This window comes from Chelonia mydas, chromosome 14 (assembly GCF_015237465.2).
Source record: "Chelonia mydas isolate rCheMyd1 chromosome 14, rCheMyd1.pri.v2, whole genome shotgun sequence".
Taxonomy (NCBI): Eukaryota; Metazoa; Chordata; order Testudines; family Cheloniidae; genus Chelonia; species Chelonia mydas.
Genome location: NC_051254.2, coordinates 7,740,150 through 7,759,437, shown reverse-complemented (window position 1 = coordinate 7,759,437; position 19,288 = coordinate 7,740,150). Strand labels below are relative to the sequence as shown.

General features: G+C 44.1%; 1 protein-coding gene across 1 annotated transcript in view; it reads right to left on the bottom strand.

Moving 5' to 3' along the window:
* The window catches only part of CACNG4 (calcium voltage-gated channel auxiliary subunit gamma 4), a 61,773-nt gene extending 50,589 nt beyond the window's left edge, over positions 1–11,184 (bottom strand). Inside the window, exon 1 of the mRNA XM_037914636.2 lies at positions 10,812–11,184. Coding sequence (XP_037770564.1) covers positions 10,812–11,034 — 223 coding nt within the window. The 5' untranslated portion in view covers positions 11,035–11,184. The remainder of the gene's footprint in view (positions 1–10,811) is intronic.
* Between the last annotated feature and the right edge of the window lie 8,104 nt (positions 11,185–19,288).

Below are 19,288 nucleotides of genomic sequence, written 5' to 3'. Positions count from 1 at the left end.
TCTCACTATATGATGTACAGATGAGTGACTGAGGAGAAGGGATGACAAAAAGCAAGGCAATCCTCACACAAAATTATCCAGAATTTTTTGATAATAGCAATCAACATTATTCGCTGAGCTATAAAATAAGTATATTTGATATGTTTTAGATTTGATTTCAGTTAGACATTGCTCCTCCAGGCAATATCCTGTTTCAAGTCATAACTGTGACATGTCCTGGTTTCTATTTAATGCCTCACAGCAACCCTACATAAACTGTGCCTTTGGGAAACAAATAAGGCAGAATAAACAGTCTAAATCTCATTAAATGTCACAATTTGGGAGAAGAGAGAATGTTCAGTCGTCCATATTCAATACTAAAATGAATTATTTAAGGCATAAGAACAGATGAAAACTGATCTGAAATCTCCTGTATAAAAACGGGCAATGGCTTAAAACCAGTTATTAACTAAAACTGGGGAAAAAATGAATATGAAGTGAGGCTGGAGCTTTGTTCAACAGAGAATGTTTTCTTCTCCTGAATATCTTTGAAATATTCAGCACTATTGAGTTAATGGGATCAGCTAAAGGAGAAACATTCAAATGGCATAACCCAGTGGCACAAACCAAGGTAGCGATTCAATGGGAGAATACCCAAAAAAACAATAAACGGGATTAATTTAAACCAGGATTGACAATCTGCGGGAAAATGCATTGTTCCATAATAGTTCCTCTCTTCCTTTGTCATATGCTTCCTGCCCCCCAACCATCATGTTTATGTTACCGCTGGATCCTTTAGATATATAATTAGATACATGGTAACTTTGACTTATTTTGAAGAATGTGAAGTATTATTTAAAAGTAAACAGAACGCTGCATAAACACACTGGAGATGAAGCAAAAGAGGTGGAGAAAACAGATGCAAGAACACATGTGAGGCGACAGACCAACCTTCAATAACTTTGTGATCAGAACTTTTTTGGTTGCCAGAGAAGAGACGAAGGAGGCTTGAGAATAAAGAGGAACTACAGATCCTTGGCTTTCTACCTGGGGCAGAATGGTCTTTGTTGGGTTGTGTCATGAAAGAATCTTGCAGTCACTGAAAGTTAATTTTGAAGCCACCTTTTTTACAGAGGAAAAGTTATAACACATGAACAAGAAGAAGTAAAAAGGCAGCGCTGAACAATGGTGCTTGTATTACCACACACTGGCAGAGGGCCAGATTCACTGGCAGGGTAAGTGGATAAAACTTCGCTGAATTTGAGCCAAAGTCTATTAAAACTGGCAAAATAAATAAAACAACCAGAAATCCAGTTTGAAGGGAAATCTATCTCCAGTCCACCTAGGACCAGCAAAAGTTACTTACAGATGTGTGGAAGGCTATTATGAAAGAACAGATGGACAGAAGCCATTCTCTACTTCGTAACTCTAACTGTCTTCTACCAAGGTAAAACAAAGAGATGTATTTTGGGAACAGAGAACAAATGACTGGAACAAATAAAGAAAATGCAGGTCAGGGAGACCTGGAAAATGAAGAGACAGGACTAAATCAATCATGTTTTGACAAACCAAAGTGAACATAAAAAGACAGACATATTGGCACAAGGTAGAAAATGAGAGCCAGTGAAAAGATAGAGAAGACACATTACCGTATTTGGAAATGAAATTCTTTTTGATTGTGCTTCAGTCGTTCATTGACGTCAGTGGAAGACGAGGGAGCTCAATACTTAACAGCTAGGGGTCCTATGAGCAGATAGACCTACTTATTATTACAAAGCCTGTGCTGTTCTTCAACGATTGCTTCCATGTAACGGTTCTTGGGGAAGATTCACTGAAACGCTCCAGCTGCCTTGTGCTACTCTGATTGAAATGGCTGTTTAAACTGGGGTTACAGCTGCCTTGTGTTGCTGGAGTGGAGCAAAGTAACCAGATCAGAGGGGTGATAAAATAATGTTTTTTTTTCTGTACAGCACTTATAAATATGTTTCAGTCTCTCAGATATACTGACAAGTGTGTGTTTAGTTTGTTTATTCTACTACCCCTTTGTCTGACACCTTGGCATCTCTCCGTAAGAGTCTGGCTGCTGAACCTGCAACATCATAAATGTGAGTGCCAGGAAATTTAAAATGAAGATAAGCACAAAGCAAAGTCAAATTCTGAAACAGGCCCAGTATTCCAGTGTGACAAAAAATATTAGGAAGTATGATTTTTGTAATGAGATGATTCCTGGCTCAGAAAAGCAGAACTGGAAAGAGACGTTTTACTGAACAGGTGGGGCCCATTTTTCTCTTACTTACACCAGTTTTATACTGGCATAATTCCACTGACTTCCAAGAAAATACTCCAAATTTACATGAGTGTAAGGAAGAGGAGAATCAGGCTGTGAATGTTTAGGGCCAGATCCTGTCTCTCGAAATCTGCATGCTTAAATGCAAAGTTCCAGTGGATTTATGCTTCGTATAATGACAGGAGAACTTTCATAGAATCTATGTCCAGAGAGACCATTAGATCCCAGAGGTTCTCAAACTTTTCTTATTGCATACCTCCTTCCAGATCTACCAGCTTCCTTGCTACCCCCTTCTAGATGTACCAGCTCCCCGCATACCCCTACCCTTCTCATCACTGATAACTTTGTGTGTTCTTCTTAGCACTACATGTCATTAGCCATTTGTCCATACTTCACTGTTAAGTACAGATAGTTATAGTGCGACGTATACAACCAACCCCCACTCCCCCACGGCCCTAAATTCTGAGCTCAGTTGGACTGGACAGAAGCTGGGCAACTGAACCCATGCTGTATGGTGACTGGATGTGAGGGCTCTGTATGAAAGCATCTCTGTGTATCTGTGTTCTCATTGGTACATCTTGAAGGAAATTAACTACCGTATTTTATATAACACATTCCCAAAGAATTTTAAAGTTTTGTCTGAGTAGCCCATTGTGAAAATGCAATAAATAAAATAATAAATAAAATTCACCATGACATAATTGCTACTGTGTGCCCCCGAGAGATGGCTCATGCACCCCCCCCCCCCCAGGGATATGCATACCACAGCTTGGGAACCCCTGAAGACTGACCTGAAACTTTTACTACCAAGGCACATTAATATAATATTTACCATTTTATAGGAAACTATGCAAACAAAATACTTAATTCACTGATACTGTGTACTCACCTTTGCTGAGCAACTGTATAATCTTATTGCCTATCTTTCCCCACCACCTCTTCCCTGTTGTTATTGTTGTGTTATGGCAGCATCTAGAAGTCTAAACTCAGATTGGGGACCCACTGTATTAGATGCTGTACAAACACAGAGGGCTTGTCTCCACCTACCGGTGGATCGACACTGCAGCAATCGATCCACTGGGGGTTGATTTAGTGGGTCTAGATCACTAAATTGACCGCCGATCACTCTCCTGTCAACTCCGGCATTCCACCGGAACAAGAAGCATAAGGTAAGTAGACGAGAGAGTTTCTCCTGTTGACCCAGCATGGTGTAGACACCCCAATAAGTCAACTTAAGGTACGACCTAAGGTTATTCACACAGCTGGAGTTGCGAAACTTAGGTTGCCTTAACTCCGTAGTGTAGACCTGCTCACAGTAATAGACTGTCCCTGCCCCAAAGACCTTATGAGCTAAACAGACAAGACAGACAAAGTAAAAAAGTACTGTTATCCCTGATGTACAGATGGGCAACTGAGGTACAGAAAGATTAAATGACTTTCCCAAGGTTATATAGCAAATTAGCAAATCTCTGGATGGTAGAACCTAGATCTCCTGATTCCCAGCCCAGTGCCTTAATCATAAGACCATCCTTTATCCTGCTGCTCTGTTTGTCTTTTTGTTGTCTCATGTATGAAAGTAGCTGGTCAGCTCTTTGGCATGCAGACCATGTATGATTTGTCTCTGCTGCCAAGCACCTAGCAGTCTTTTGGCCTCAGTTGCAGCTGAAGGCATAGGTTCAGCCATTGGGTTGAGGGGATGGGAGGGGAGGAGAAGTCCCTGGCCATTTCTTGCTGTCTCTATTGATGTAAAGCTTGCTGTGGTTCTAGGATGGATACATTCTCACATCTACTCCCCCACCCCCAACTTTTTAATGTGGTTTATGGTGCTCAGCATCTTGCAGGATACAGCCCAAAGTCAGTGTTTAACCTATGCAACTCACGCTATATAACAGCAGAGACATCTAGTTAAGCTTTCTTATGCCAACCATGTGTCCTTTCTGACTGATGCAGCCAGAGTGGATTTCCTAGCCACTGCCTTGCCATATATAACATAGATTAGTACAGTAAATGTGATCGGCATCACATAAGAAATAAACGGTCTTTTGCAATTGTGACAGGTTTCAGAGTAGCAGCCGTCTTAGTCTGTATCTGCAAAAAGAAAAGGAGGACTTGTGGCATCTTAGAGACTAACAAATTTATTTGAGCATAAGCTTTCGTGAGCTACAGCTCACTTCATCGGATGCATTCCGTGGTAAAAGTAAGTGGTAAAAGAGGAAAATACCACTGAATGCATCCGATGAAGTGAGCTGTAGATCACGAAAGCTTACGCTCAAATAAATTTGTTAGTCTCTAAGGTGCCACAAGTCATCCTTTTCTTTTTGCAGTTGTGTAACCCAGGTCACTGAGACATATGTAGGACCAGAAAAATATAACTCCATATTTGCCTACATTCTCAGTTCCTGTTAGAGATTGTTCCGGTCACAAACTACTGGCATATAGCTATATGACACACACCCCTCTACGACTGTCTACTGTATATGTTATATATAACACACCACCACAATATGTAGTCAACCTACTATGTATAATTTGTTGTATCCTTGACTCTTCCCACATATGATATTCTGAAACTATTAAGTAAAATGAATATTATCCATATTACAGCTTTCACAGATGAAAAAAAACTTTAACATCTGGATTACAGATATGCTTCCATTGGTTTATGGCCTCCAGGGAGTGTCACTAATGCACACAATGTCCTTGGTTTTGCACTGGGATCTCTGCCTTCCTAAAAGCTATGCAAAGAAATCCTGTGTAGCCTGATACTCCCTATTGGCAATGTACCCGATTGAAGAGGGTAAATTAATCCATCAGCGAATAAGTCACATATGCAATAAATTGACTCCCAATCTACATGTTTCATACAGCAATGTAGGAAAAACTGATGTGCTAAATCCATGCTGTATTTTGAGATCTGCCATTGCAAATGACGAAGGAAGCACATGTACAGACCCCCGGTTTTTTTAGGGAACAGATGGATCCTCTAGTATAGTTTCTGCTAGCAGCTCCTCTAACACAGCCTTTCCTAGTTTTTAAAGACACACAGTGTGATGATCTGAGGTCAGAAATTAGAAGAGATTTAAACGCTGTTTCCAAACAAGCCGCTTCAAGCTCAGAAACTCTATCTAGCAAGCAAAATGCCATAAATAGAAAAATTAGCTTAAAAAGTCTGTCAAAAATAATTCACCCAGCTTCTGGCAAGTTCCTACTGCACAAGTGCTACAAGGATAATACTGGATTCATAAGAACCATGGTTAAAACTGATCCATGCAGCACAAATTCTTTAACATCATGAGGGGGAAGTGATGTGTTTTAATCATAAGCAAAAAGAGGGGGAATCAGAAAAATGCATGGACTGGAAGAGAATGACGATCTGGGCTGATTCTCAGAGCCCTTCTCAAGTGTGTTTTGTTTTGTTTTAAAACATTTGGTGCTAAATGTTCAAGCCTCAGCTGTACCTGCAGAATATGTACTGTGCCCAAGAAATAGTTTATTGCACACTCATAAGTACTGCATGATATATTCACTCATCTTTGTGTTCTCCACATACAGCTATCTACTTGCACAGCATGAGTATAGGTTCATATGAACAGAGCATTTTGAAATGGAAAAGTGTTCATGATTTACTTGTCTGAGTAAGGACCATGAACTTGCTTTTAGAGTATTCACCTTGGATGGTAACTTCCTTTTATGTGCTTGCCTCAAACGTTGTACAAGTACATTTTCTTTTGCTTGCAAGGACGTTCACAGAAGCAGAACATGTCACAAATACCCAAGTGAATGTGCATTCATCCATGCCAGACGTGTTGCAGATAATTGTGCAAATAGGCATTTGTGCAAATGCTTGAGCCATAAGTGATTCGCTCGTGCTTGTCTCCTTTTTATAAATGTTTCAGTCATTCAGTCAAGGAGCACAAACAATACCTATGTGAATTAAGTGACCAATCACACAACACAAATAGCAAATTACAAAACAGTGAATATTCAAAGGAACAGTCACAGCAAATAGTTCAGGGGTAATCCATGCACTGAAATGTTTAATAAAACACTCTTTGAATAATTTCAAACAACAAATACATTCCCCAATTTCCTATCCTAATGTCACGGGGCCCAGTCCTGTAAACACTGGGAGTAGTGCTGTCTCCTGTGAATAGGTCTATTGACTACAGTATGACGATTTCAGGGACGGATATGGCGGTGGTTTTAAAATATACCACTATTTTTCTAGGTTAGGTTTCAATACACACATCAAACCAAGTGGTACTAGACATATACCATATTAGTAGAAGCTACAGAAAAATGATGTGTAGCTGTATGTTTCTCTAATTTAGCTTATCTTGATTTCAGTGGGGCTATTCATAGTAGGAAGCTTTACGCCTGGTAGTGTTTGCAGGATTGAATCCATTGGCCTCTCAGGGAAGATGCTCAATGGCCATTATGGAGCTATGATAAGTTACACCAGTTGAAGATCTGTCCCCTAGACTGTAACCAGATCATATAGTTAAAAAGAGATTACAGTTTTAGCTACTGTTATACTTCCACAGATTATGCAGGTTCGAGACCATTACCCTAAGATCAGTAAAAGAGGAATGAAGCTGCAACTTCTACTATAAGTATATGCACATTACCACTGGGGAATTTTTTAACAGTTTGTTATTTAAGGATGGATAAATTAGATATACGTATTAAATCCTTTGGGAAATAGTGCTACTGACTAAAGTAGCATTTCTCAAATGCGGCCACCGTGGCTGCATGTGGCTACCAGGGGCTTTTCTTGCAGCCACAGCCTCCTGGGCAGTGATGGGGGGGCCACAAAGCAATGGCCCGCCAGTAATGGTTGAGCCCTGCCCCGCTTTGGAGACACAAATGCTGGAGGAGCAGGCAGCCAGTGAGTTCCCAGGGGCAGTGGGGTCAGGCTTCAGTCCTTGGGTGGCAGGCTCCAGCCATGGGATTCAGGCTCCATTCCCCGGCCACACAGTGGCAGGCTCTGGCCCCAAGCTCTCCCCTCCCATCACACCTGGGTCCCCGCTGCCTCCATACCCACCATCCAGGGCTGAATTTGTCCCCAGGCTTGCCGGAACTGAGTTAGTCTGATATGAAAAGTGATATTTGTATGTTTCTTGATATTAATAGCTAGCAAGTCTTTAAAAAAGCAAGCAAAGAAGCAAAAGAAACAACAAGAAAAAAGACAAGAACCTGCAAAGCACCTTATTTGTGTTTCTATTCTGTTTAGGTCCAGTAAAGAATAGAGACAACTGTACATTACTTTTAATATTGAGTCTGCAAAAAAAAAAAATTCCTACATAAATAAATTATAATGATTTGGCCATGTATATGTGCATATGTATTTGTTTTTCCTAAAGTTGATTAAATATTTTAGGGGAAATTGTCAGAGTGGCCAGAGGCCACCAAAAAATTTGTTGTGAGACCCCGTAAAGCCATCTAAGACCTAGTGAACCTCCAACTTCCACCTCTGAAAGAACTATGATAAAAAGACCACAATTGTGTATTAATTGACCAGAAACTAAATTAATTTTGCATAAGTGTTATTTTAGAGTGACTGCTCTCTATAGAACTGACTAGGACAACATAATTTCAGCCCAAACAGAATCCCAACCAAAAAGAGAATTTGCCAGAGCCCAAAATTGTATTTATCTACTAGTTGCCAATTTGTTAAACAATGTGGAAAGGAGGAAAACACTAAAGAACGACTACAGCTCAGAGAAGGCACTATCTTTTCCTGTGTGTTTCAACATTTTCTCTTTGAAAATTTGGAATTTTTCTGAGTCTTGATATGTAACAGTTTGAAATCATGCGTATACATTTTCACAGATATAGGTTAAAAATATTTTAATGGACCATTTCAACTGACCTGAAATACACTCACATCTAACACTTTATTCATGCCAGTAATTTAAGAGGGTTGTTTAACAAATTTCCAGCTTATGAATGTTTATGTCTTAGATCTGTCACCGAGATAAGAGTCAGGTGGTGTTAAACCCATAAAAATAAACGAAGTGGCTTTTTATAGTGATTATGAAACAAATAAACAAAAAACCCCATAAAAACAGAGTTCTAAAAATGGGTCTTCAAACCAGACTACTTAAATTAAACATAAACATTCATAACCTGAAAATGTTTTCCCACTGTCTGCCTCATCAGAATTTTAAGTATTATATTATGACTTTAATAAAAGAACCATCCATGCAAACTGATTAGCTCAGATTGTCACTTATGTTTACTTGGATATCTTTTTAGACATTCCTTTATTATTTTTTAAAACATCAAAAGCCTACAGTACTGAAACCAAGGTGTCATGATGTGATTTTAAACTTTGATATTTTCATGTACCTGTACAATCTATTTTCAAAGAGAATGTTTGAGAAGAATGAATAATTTGCAATGAATTATTTATGTGGTGAATGTAGCCTCTCTTTCTGCTTACCCGTGAGCAGATATCAATTTTCTCAGATTTATGCATTCTTTGAATATGACAAATAACTTTCAGATTTTTTTACTGTGTGGTATGATCATGAATATTTGAGTGTCAATCAGTATTGCTTCATGGAGATTGGTTAGCTAAGTCACATGGTATCTGTTCTCTTCCCTGAATAGATTAATGTTCAAGCTCCAGCAACCCAGATCTTCTATATATGACTTTGCAGGTGCAAATAAAATTTGATTGCTCACATCTTCAAAGCAAAAGGGGACAAAGCGTCACCACAGTGTGGACAATGTAGACAAATACTGTATTAGTGGGCGTTTATCTGCAATATTTGCCCAGCTCTCAACACTTTACTAGGTGCTTTAGTTTTGTACAAAGAGTCTGATCTAGGTTCAGTTGAAGACAAGGTAAAAACCCTCCCACTGGTTTCGACGGAAGCAGGATTAGGCATCTAATTATGAGATTCTTTAAAGATCAAGGTGAAATGTTGGCTCCACTTAAATCAATGGCAAAAATCCCATTGATTGCAGTGAAGGCAAGGTTTCACCCCAGATATGAGGGCCCCAATCCTGCAAACTGTTCTGAGCAACTCTTGATGGATGCTGAGGAACGTACTTTCCCAATGAAGATCGAGCCTGGAGGTCAGAAGACCAGACTTGGCCAGGACCTCAAAATTTGCCCAATGGTTTTCAAGGGGAGTTGAGGATGCTCAGCCCTCTCCTAAAATAACCTCAGCACCGCTCAGGCTCAGACCCACATTTTCTAGGTGTAATTGAAAAAGAAAAAACAGGTGATGTGTTGGGATCCTTTCAGGAGTTGCCAAACAAAGCGTCTGTGTTTCCAATAAAACCAGGGCAGGTGTCAAACGGCTGCGATTCTTCCATGTTTTGACTGAAAAGCATTTTTCTTCTGAGACTATGATGGATATGCAACATATTTCCTGGGTAATTATTCATCGGGTAGCAAAGCAAGCCACTGCCAGAGAAAAACGATCTTCCCACGGAACCTTTACAGCAGCAGCGGAGAGGAGAAGATGACAACCGCTCCCAGGTTACAAGTGCTTCTAGGATGCCACAACTAAGAAAATAAAACCTACACTGTACTAACTGCCCGGCTCCGACTTATCCCTGCTCCTGTCTGAGTGTTGGTAAAGTTTCCCTTCTCCACAACCTGCCTGGGCACCGGGCAGGGTCGAGATTTCAGCGCCCCAGCAGCCCGGCTCCCCTTGCCAGCATCTGGGGCGCCTGGATCCCCCTCAGCCGGCTTCCTTCCCCACCGCCAGCGGCTCAGGGCGCTTGGCTGCCAGGGGCTGTTTCCCTTCCGTGGGGCTCCCCCCTGAACGGCTCCGCGTCCCTTTACTAAACCAACGAGCCGAGTTGGGCGGAGAAGCCGCCTTTGGCCGGAGCGGGGACGCGGCGTCCTGACACCGTGGTGGGGTTTAGCTTGTAACTGGGACGCGGAGCGGGAGGAGGGAGGGGGGTCTTGTTAGTCTGATTCAGATCCCATTGTTTAGACGGGGCAGCCCCTTAGGGCAGGGACCCTGTGTGTCCTCTGGGCACCGGCTGAGCACACACTGCAGGGGCTTCAGCCATGGTTCGCAGGCTCTGTCCGGAGAGAAACCAACCCCGCGCCCCCGGGTCACTCTCTGTCTCTGTCTCTCGCTCTCACACCCACCCACACACACACCCCGAGAGGAAAGGGCAGGTCCCACCACACCAGACAGGCGCCCAGCCGCACCAGTCCGTGCGTTTGCCCGGGAGGGCGCGCAGGGAGCGGGGCTCGGAGAGGGCAGCTCCCCGGGGCAAGGCATCCCTGTCCCAGGTCCGGTTCCCATAGCAATCGCCGAGAGACCGGTTGCCAAGGCAACCTCCTCCTCCTCCTCGACCGAAGGACCGAGGCTGAGAGTCGGGCTACGTCGAGGCTCTGGCTGGCCGGGGCACAGCCCCAGCTAGGGACCCAGCCTCGTCTGTGCAGCCAGCCCGGGCCGGGAAGTTACTTTCCTGCATCTTTGCTTCCTTCCCTGTGCTCTCACCCCGCACCCCCCGCACCCCACCAGCCCCCCGCAGCCCCACACACCTTCCCCCCCAGCCCCGGCCCTACCTTCCAGGCAGCAGATCCGCCAGAGCCCGGAGTGAGTGAGGTCCCCCTTCGCCTTGCGGGGCTGGCTCTGCGTCTCCTCCGTGCTGAGGTTGGTCCCGTTGCAGACGTGGGCGCTGGAGTAGAGCCAGTAGTCGGTGCCGATGGCGATGGCCATGAGGCTGAAGGCGGCGAAGGCTCCCACCGTGGTCAGCAGCATCTGGACCCCACGGTCACACCACACCATGGTGCTTCATAGCCCCCCGCGCCGGCTCAGGGGGCAGCAATCGACCGAGGCAAGGCGCTGCCTTCCCCCCCGCCAGCACCGCCCACCCAGCCCGGGCATGGGGGGAAGGAAACAATGCCCCACGTCTCCCTGGGGAGGTCTCCCGGGGGGGCCAGCGAGCTTGGCGGGAGAAGCTAGATCCCCCCCCCCGCCTCCCTAGCCCCTCCTGCGCCGCTGGGGCCCAGGGTCCCCCCTCCAGCATCCTGCACCCCCGTGCACACCAGCCATGCCTCCCCCTGCCCAAACTCCGAGGAGCGGCTAGCTGAGGAAGCGGAGGGGGCTGCGGAGGCTCCGCCTTTCCTCGCTGGACCACTAGGTAATTCTCAGGCAGAGGCGGTGGGGCGGGGGGCGCGGAGCGAGCTTGGGTCGGCACCGGCGAGGACGCCCCAGTCCAGCTCCCGAGGGCTCACCGGGCGCCCTCGCTGCTGCGGGAGAGGCTTTGTGGAGGGTGGGTGGCCCCCAGCTGGCTCTGGGGGTGTGTGCGACACGCCCGTGTTCCAGGCACTGCCAGCCCCCTGCCTGGAGCATTCACCCTCCCCTGCCCAAGCTGGTGGAGCTCCTCAGTCCTCCCCCCAAGCTGCTACTCATGGGCTGTGTATGTGGAAAGAGAGCGGCCCCCTCCCCCCCCCCCCCATCATCTCCTGGTGGGCAGGGTTTGAGGAAGGGAAATGCATGCCCAGGGATCCAGTCCCTGAGCCAGGGAGAGAGAAGGAGCCTATCCCCTGGGTGGAGGAATTAGGGAAAGATGTGCAGGGAATCCCTGGGAAGAGAGTGAGGAGGAGAGAAGTAGTCCCCTGGGATCCTGTTCCTCGGTGAGAGAAGAAGATGGGTGCGGAAAGCACCATATCTCAGGAATCTCTGTCTCCTTGCTGCAATGCCCGCAAGGAGGGAGAAGATGGAGAGGAGAAAATCCATTCTCCTGCCAGAGGGAGAAGAGTGGAGGAGACACCTCCACCCAGGGACAGGAGTGCACCAAGGGAGAGAAAAGACACCACTTTCTTGGAGCAGAAGAGTATCAAAAAGGGGACACCCACAGCTGGTAACCACACCCCGGGGGAGGGAGGATGGGAGGTGTAGGGGTGGAACTGCCCAGATCTTGGTGTAGCAACCCTGCAAAGATCTGGATCCGGCACCTCAATCCTGCTGGATCCAGGTAGGTTTTGGTCCCAACTGCTCAAATTCCAATGCCCAACCAGAGACAAGGTCTGGCTGCTCCCACTGTACCAACAATATCTGGACCCCAAGGGCATCCCAGCACAGGAGTGCCACATTTCACTGCCTCAGCAGAGAACAGGTGTTGCCACTCCTACTAAGCCTCAAACATCATGACCCTGACGCAGTCCAATGCAAGAGCTCCACAAAAACTCAGATCTGGCATCACTTCACAACAGACAAAATGTAGGCTTGGATTACAGCAAGGGGCCCTTGTCTGTGTGGGGATTGTAAATTCTTTGAGACAGGGACCATGTCTTCTTTTGTTTTTGTTCTGTAGCTAGCATATAGTGGGTCTTACCTGTGATATTAATAAATTATAATTATAATATTAAACTAGATGGAAATCTTATCTAAAAAAACTAATGGCATGCTTTCTGCCAAGAAGGAAAGATAGAGACAAGATGAGTGAGGTAATATCTTTTATCAGCCCAAATTCTGTTGGTGAAAAAGACAGCCTTTCCAGTTTACACAGAGCTCTTCTTCAGGGAAAGATGTGCTTTATGGAAATTGATTTGGGGTGGAGTTCATTTCAGTTGCAGAGGATTTCAAAGATAAGAGGAACTCATTTTGAAAACAGAAAGCCTATTGATTTAACAAAGAACCTTTCATATTAACTGCTTCAGTTTAGAACTGTGGGCAGGAGAGATTTCAGAATCTTATCTAAACCTGACCTTTTGGAAAGGGATTTTTGCAGTTTATCTACATAGGGGAATTTACCAGCACAATGATGCCAGTATAATTATACCACTATAACTCCCCATGTGGACACTCTTATGTTGGAGTAAGAGTGTCCACAGGGGAGGTGTAGCGATATAATTATAGCAATATAATTATGCTGGTAAATTTCTCCATGTGGGCAAGCCCTTATTCTATGATCAAGCACAAAACAACATTATAGGTGCATATTCTGGCTCCTATTTTCTTTTGGGGAATGGGGGTGGATCAGGATGTGAAAATGTTTACTCCGGGAGAATGCTTACGGGAGAAATGTCTAAACAAATTTTCACCATGCTACCACTATTTCCTTTTTCCGTGTCTGATCATAGTAAGCACACCAGTCCTGCCCCTCCTTTCTCTGAATGACGAGTCAGATGACTGGAAAGCAATGCTGATCGGTTGATGTGTATTTGTGTTGAGAGAATGTGGCAGCACGAGTTTTGTGTGTTTGAATTCGGATGTGGGAGGATGAGAGCTACAAACCTCTGGAAATATAGGCCTGATCCAGTGCAGTTCATTTAGAACTTCTGGGTGAGATTCACAACTGTATTGATTTACTGGGTGTTAGGCACCTAAGTAGCTTTGTGAATCCCATCGTTTGTGACTTCTTTGTTCAGGGTTCCAACTTTGAACTGTATTTCAAAGGGCAGTGTGTTTTTTAAAGAAAAATTAAAAAACATCTTTGATTAAGTATATTCTATAGAGTTCTTTCAGAGCCATTTTTCATTTAAGATATCTGTCAGGGAAGTACTTAGGACCACTTAATCCCTGGGGTTATTCAGGCTCCTATATTCTACCTTTTGTGACTTCCACATTGAGGTCAGTGTGAATTTGAATCAAAATGGGAGCAAAGTTTGCATTGAAATGAACACAGAATGTCTGCCTTCCTCTGCACACAGCAGAGTCCTTAAAGATTTAAAGGGGCAGTAGATAGAAGAAAAAAAACAAAACAATATTTATATTACACACAAAAAATGACATTAAGAGAACATGATTTAGCTTACAAAATCAAGCAATCAAAGGTTAGGAAATGCCAGAATTAAGGTTGCCTGTTCAACCTTAATTTGGCCCCTTTGTTCATATGCATTATGGTACAATCTTTAATTACATGGTCACATACTTCACTTTACATACTTAATCATGTTCTTTTAGTGTAGGTTTTGATTGTTTTATGAATATCGGGTAGCTGATATTCTCTGTCAATAAACAGTTATTGTTATTTGTATTACCATGACCAAGACCCATTGTGTTAGGTGCTGTACAAGCACTGAACCACAGACAGTCCCTGCCCAAGAGAGTTTACTATCTAAGTATCAGATAAGAAACATATGGATACAGATGGATAGATAGGGGAGTGCAAGGAAACAATAAGACAATATAAGGGAGGGCTCCGAGGCACTACAGAGAATTCTTTCTCAGGTATCTGCCTGGTGGGTCTTGCCCACATGCTCAGGGTCTAATTGATCACAATGTTTGGGGTCCCCCAGGGTCAGTTTGGCAGAGACCGTATGTATGTGGGGGGGGGGGGAGGAGAGGGGTTTGTCTTCCTTTGCAGCATGGGGCCTGGGTCACTTGCAGGTTTAAACTAGTGTAAACGGTGAATTCCCTGTAATTTGAAGTCTAAATCATGATTTGAGGAAGACAGCAGTGACTCAGCCAGAGGTTAGGGGACTATTAGAGTGAGTGGGTGAGACTCTGTGGCCTGCAATGTGGAGGAGGTCAGACTAGATGATCAGGATGGTCCCTTCTGACCGTAAAGTCTATGAGTCAGCACACTAGTCGCTTATCCGTTGTCAATTTTTTTTTGCAGGCATCACAGAAAAGCAGAGATTTAAAAGAGGGATTTGAAGGAGGAGGAGGCAGTTTTGCCGATGTTTTGGGAGAGTTCCTCTCATGAAAGTTTGGAAGAGAGTTTTTAGCTGCATGGATGGATCCGAAGGTCACAGCTTTGGGTATGTTTAGGCTGGAGCTGGGAGTGTGCCCCTGCTTGAGCGAGTGTGCTAAAAGAGCATGGTGGATGTTGTGGCATAGGTTAGCCACCCAAGCTCAGACCCGCCTGAACCCCTGGGTACGTACGCAAGCATCTAGCCCATGCTGTAACATCCATAGAGCTATTTTTAGCATGCTAGGTTGAGCAGAGCTAGCACATCTGTCTACCCAGGCTGGGAGGCTTGCTCCCAGCTGCGATGTACACATACCCTTAGAGATGTTCTGCGAAAAGAATCAACAAGATTTAAGCCTAGCCTGGATGTGAGGACCTAAAAAGGAGTGTGAGTCAAAGATGACCCCCAGGTTATGGGCTTGAGTGTCAGGCATATGATTTGGATGCACTGGAAAAGGAATAATTGGGGCGAGGGAGAGGAAAACCTTAAAACTCATCTACATGAACAGCATGACATTTAAACTCAACAAGGAAATGTAAAAGATCAGCCTGCATGACAGTTAGACAAGAAGATACTGCTCACCAAAAACCGTACCTGCAGGAGATAATCTAAAACCCTGTCAGGACTGAAAGATGACCTGCATCATTTCAGGTTAATAGATGGTAGGGTCATCATCTCAGGAACAAACAAAAACCCTTCGGACCCTGAAGCAAAGATCAGCAAATGCAATGCAAAGAATGAGGAATGTGAACACAAATGAGAGTTTGATTTTCTACTGCTACTGCTTAGCACTTAAAACGGGGCTTTTCATCTTCAAAGCACTGTACAATCATCCGCTAACAGAGCCTCCCAACGAGCCTGTGAAGTAGGAGCTGCTGTTATTGCCATTGAAGGTAATGGTCCGAATGACGGCCTGACTCCGTTTTCGCACAGCCCTTACTTAGGCAAAATCCTGTTGATTTTTGCCTGAGTAACAACCGAGTAAGGACTACAGGCCTTGGCTCTGTATTTGCATTTGTGGTAATCCGGTTTCCTGAGTTTTATTTCCACCTCTGCCACAAGCTTCCTGTGTGAGCTTTAGGCCTGGTCTACACTAGGGTGGGGGGTATCGAGCTAAGTTACGCAACTTCAGCTACATGAATAGCGTAGCTGAAGTCGATGTACTTAGATCTACTCACCGTGGCATCTTCGCTGCGGTAAGTCAACAGCTGGCGCTCTCCCGTTGACTCCACCTGGGCCTCTCGTGCCGGCGGAGTACCGGAGTCTACGGGAGAGTGCTCAGGGGTCGATTTATCGTGTCCAGACTTGATGCAATAAATTGACACCCCCCCCCGCCACTGGATCGATCGCTGCCCGCCCAGCGGGTAACGTAGACAAACCCTTAGTAAGGCCATGTCTACACTAGAGAGCTTACAGCACACAGCTGTCCCGATGCAGCTGCACCACTGTAAGATCTCTCCTGTAGCTGCTCTACGCCGATGGGAGAGACCTCTCCTGTTGACATAATTAAACCACTCACAGCGAGCAGCGCTTCTGTTGGCGTAACTTACGTTGCTCGGTGGGTGTGTGTTTTTTCACACCCCTGCGTGGCATAAGTTATACTGACAAAGGTGGTAGTGTAGACATAGCCTAAGTCACTTACTCACTCTGTGCTTCTGGTTCGCCACCTGTAATAGAGGATAATGTTTTCCTAGCTCCGAAAGTCATTACATTTGGGAGGTAGTCAGATGCTAAGACAGCAGGGACAACCACTGAAATGGCTATGAGCAAATGTGCGGGGGAGGGGGAATTTTCAAAATCAAAAATGGGAGTTGGGTGCACAAGGCTTGCTTTGACTTTCGGTGGAAGTTAGGTGCCTAACCGTGCCTCTAGTAAACTCCCCTTAAGTGAAAAACTTTCTATTAGGGATAGCAAAACCAGTTTGGGTGAAATCCAAAGCAGAATGAATCATCACCCCCTCCCCCCACCAAACATTTAAGTTTAATAAAGTTCAATACACTTTTCATTTAAAAAGAGATCTGTGTGCCCTTGCGCTTTGTGGCAGAGCAGGAGTGAGATACTGAAGCAGCAGAAGACAGGTATTTTAAACCTGGCAGAGCATTTATTACTATGCTTAATTATTAGTATCACCACAGCACCTAGGCACCCTAGTCATGGATCAGCACCCCAGGGTTCAGGGAACTCCAGTCCAGTAGGTGTGCAACTCATGCATGCCACGGAACTGTGCTCCTCAGGTGCCCCCAGCACAGAGAAGGAATTAGAAAGCAGGATAAGGTGGGATGAGACTAGAGTTTTCCAACCATGTGGATCCACCAGCCAATCTCCCCCAGTAAAGGTGACATGTAGCAGCTGCAGGGTATCACAGAAGAGTTCTGCTGTACGACTGAGAACAAGGATTCCTGTGGGACTCCACGGTTTGTGGCCCAGTAATTCAGGCCGGGCCAAAGAAAGGATTTGGCCCATAGAAAGTAGAAATGAATTAGCAGAGCCAGTTAATAAAATACAGTATCCATATCATACAAACCCAAATGCTGGTGTGCATGGGATTGGTTTCCCCACTACACTTTTTGCGTGGAAAGCCATTGTTTATGGTACAAAGGGCCTTAATGCTGAGTGTGTGAGAAATAGGTGAGCCCGTCACACAGAGCTGCATCAAAAGCAGACAATTTCTGCCCATCCTCCCCATTTCCCCCCCCCTCAAGTTTTAAAATGGAGAACTCTGTACTCTTTTAAATGCACGAAGTGGATTCTGAGAGAGCTAATATGATATTCCACTACTGAAAGCTGGTAGAGTATTTTACACTGAAGTTTGATCCTAATGATTTTCTAAGGATTTTGCATCCAATAGACCCAATCATAGAATAATCCCTATTCGTGGTGGGAGGAAGGCAAAAGTGTTTAAAGTTTTCAATAGAGAAAAGCATGTAGACTTCGCTTAAATGCAAAATCCCTATGACCCCTTTATGTAGAAAAGTTTGTCTTATGCAATCTCTGTTTTGCAGACTTAGAAAATGACCCTTTGCTTATAAGATTACCTACAGCCTTATCATGCTCTCACTGACCTCAATAACAAAACTCTGGCTGTGTGTAGGATCAGGCTCATTATTATTATCTATAACATCCTAAATTTCCATGCCGGTTCAAGGCTCCATTGTGCTAAGCACTGTACAGACACAGGAAGGAACAACCTCTGGCCTGAGGAATTGAGAAAAGAATTTACAATATATATACTGATGTCCAGAACAATTAATATTGGTCACTTTATAAAGATAGAAACTTGAATGCCTTCAAATTCCAAGATGTTCAGATTCAAATCCTGTCCTAACCCTTCTGTTTCTGAACTGAAAATAAATTGTTTCTGGAATCCAATTTGGATACATCCAAAATCTTGTGACAGCAGTCATCCTCACGAGGTTTTATCCAAAGGCTGCAGCCATATCACAGGGATAGCAACATGCAAAGACTTTCACCATTGTACATACCTACCTCCACCCGCAAATGAATGCCACATCCCTACAAGCAGAATTTGACCCTGAGGGAGTATTACAAGAAGCTTTTCTTACCTAAGCTCTAAAAATTCAGAATGTTGCTTAAAGATATTTTTGCAAATGTTATGAGCTGGGACTTGAATTTTTCTCTGAATGAAAATCATTGCTTCATCGAATAAAGCTTTTGCTGTAGATACAGTTTGACCATCATCAAAGCCTAAGACAGACATTTCTCTTTATTCTCCCTTGCCCTTTCCAAGCTTTTAGCTGTATGCCTGCTGTGTGAGAGAATGAGTTTTAACATATAAGAATACCCTGAAGCTATAAGTACACCAGTGTAATTGACTATTGTCATCCCCTGTGGGCCTTGATATCTTTCCTATCTAATTTGATGCCAGTTATTAGGAGAAAAAAAATCTTTAAACATTTAATTGTAATTATACCACATATAAAGAGATGAAAAATGTTTTATGTATCAAGGGCTGCATCTTGTGCTGTGTCAGATAGCCTCCTTTTATATGTGGAATAATTATGGGATTCAGTTCTGAAACTGAACCTTTAACAGTGGGTTTTCACTGCTGCACAAATTTCTGAAGTGAGGAAATCTGCAGAATGACCCTTGGAGGCAAATCAACATAGAAAATATAAAATGAAAGACAAACGGTATCTGGTACATAACATATATTTAAATGATAAAGTCACTAAAGCTATTCATAGAATTACAGGCCTGGCCATGCTCACGCAGAAAGGCTATGGCATAGTCAGGGTGGAACCCATCTTTCCAGTGCCTTATGCACAAGACCATTCTCTCCTTCTCATTTTATTATATTCATAACGTCTTGCAAGGTGCCTTTCATCTCAGGGGATCCCACACTGTACAGAGCATTCTCTTCACCCACAACTGAACGGCAG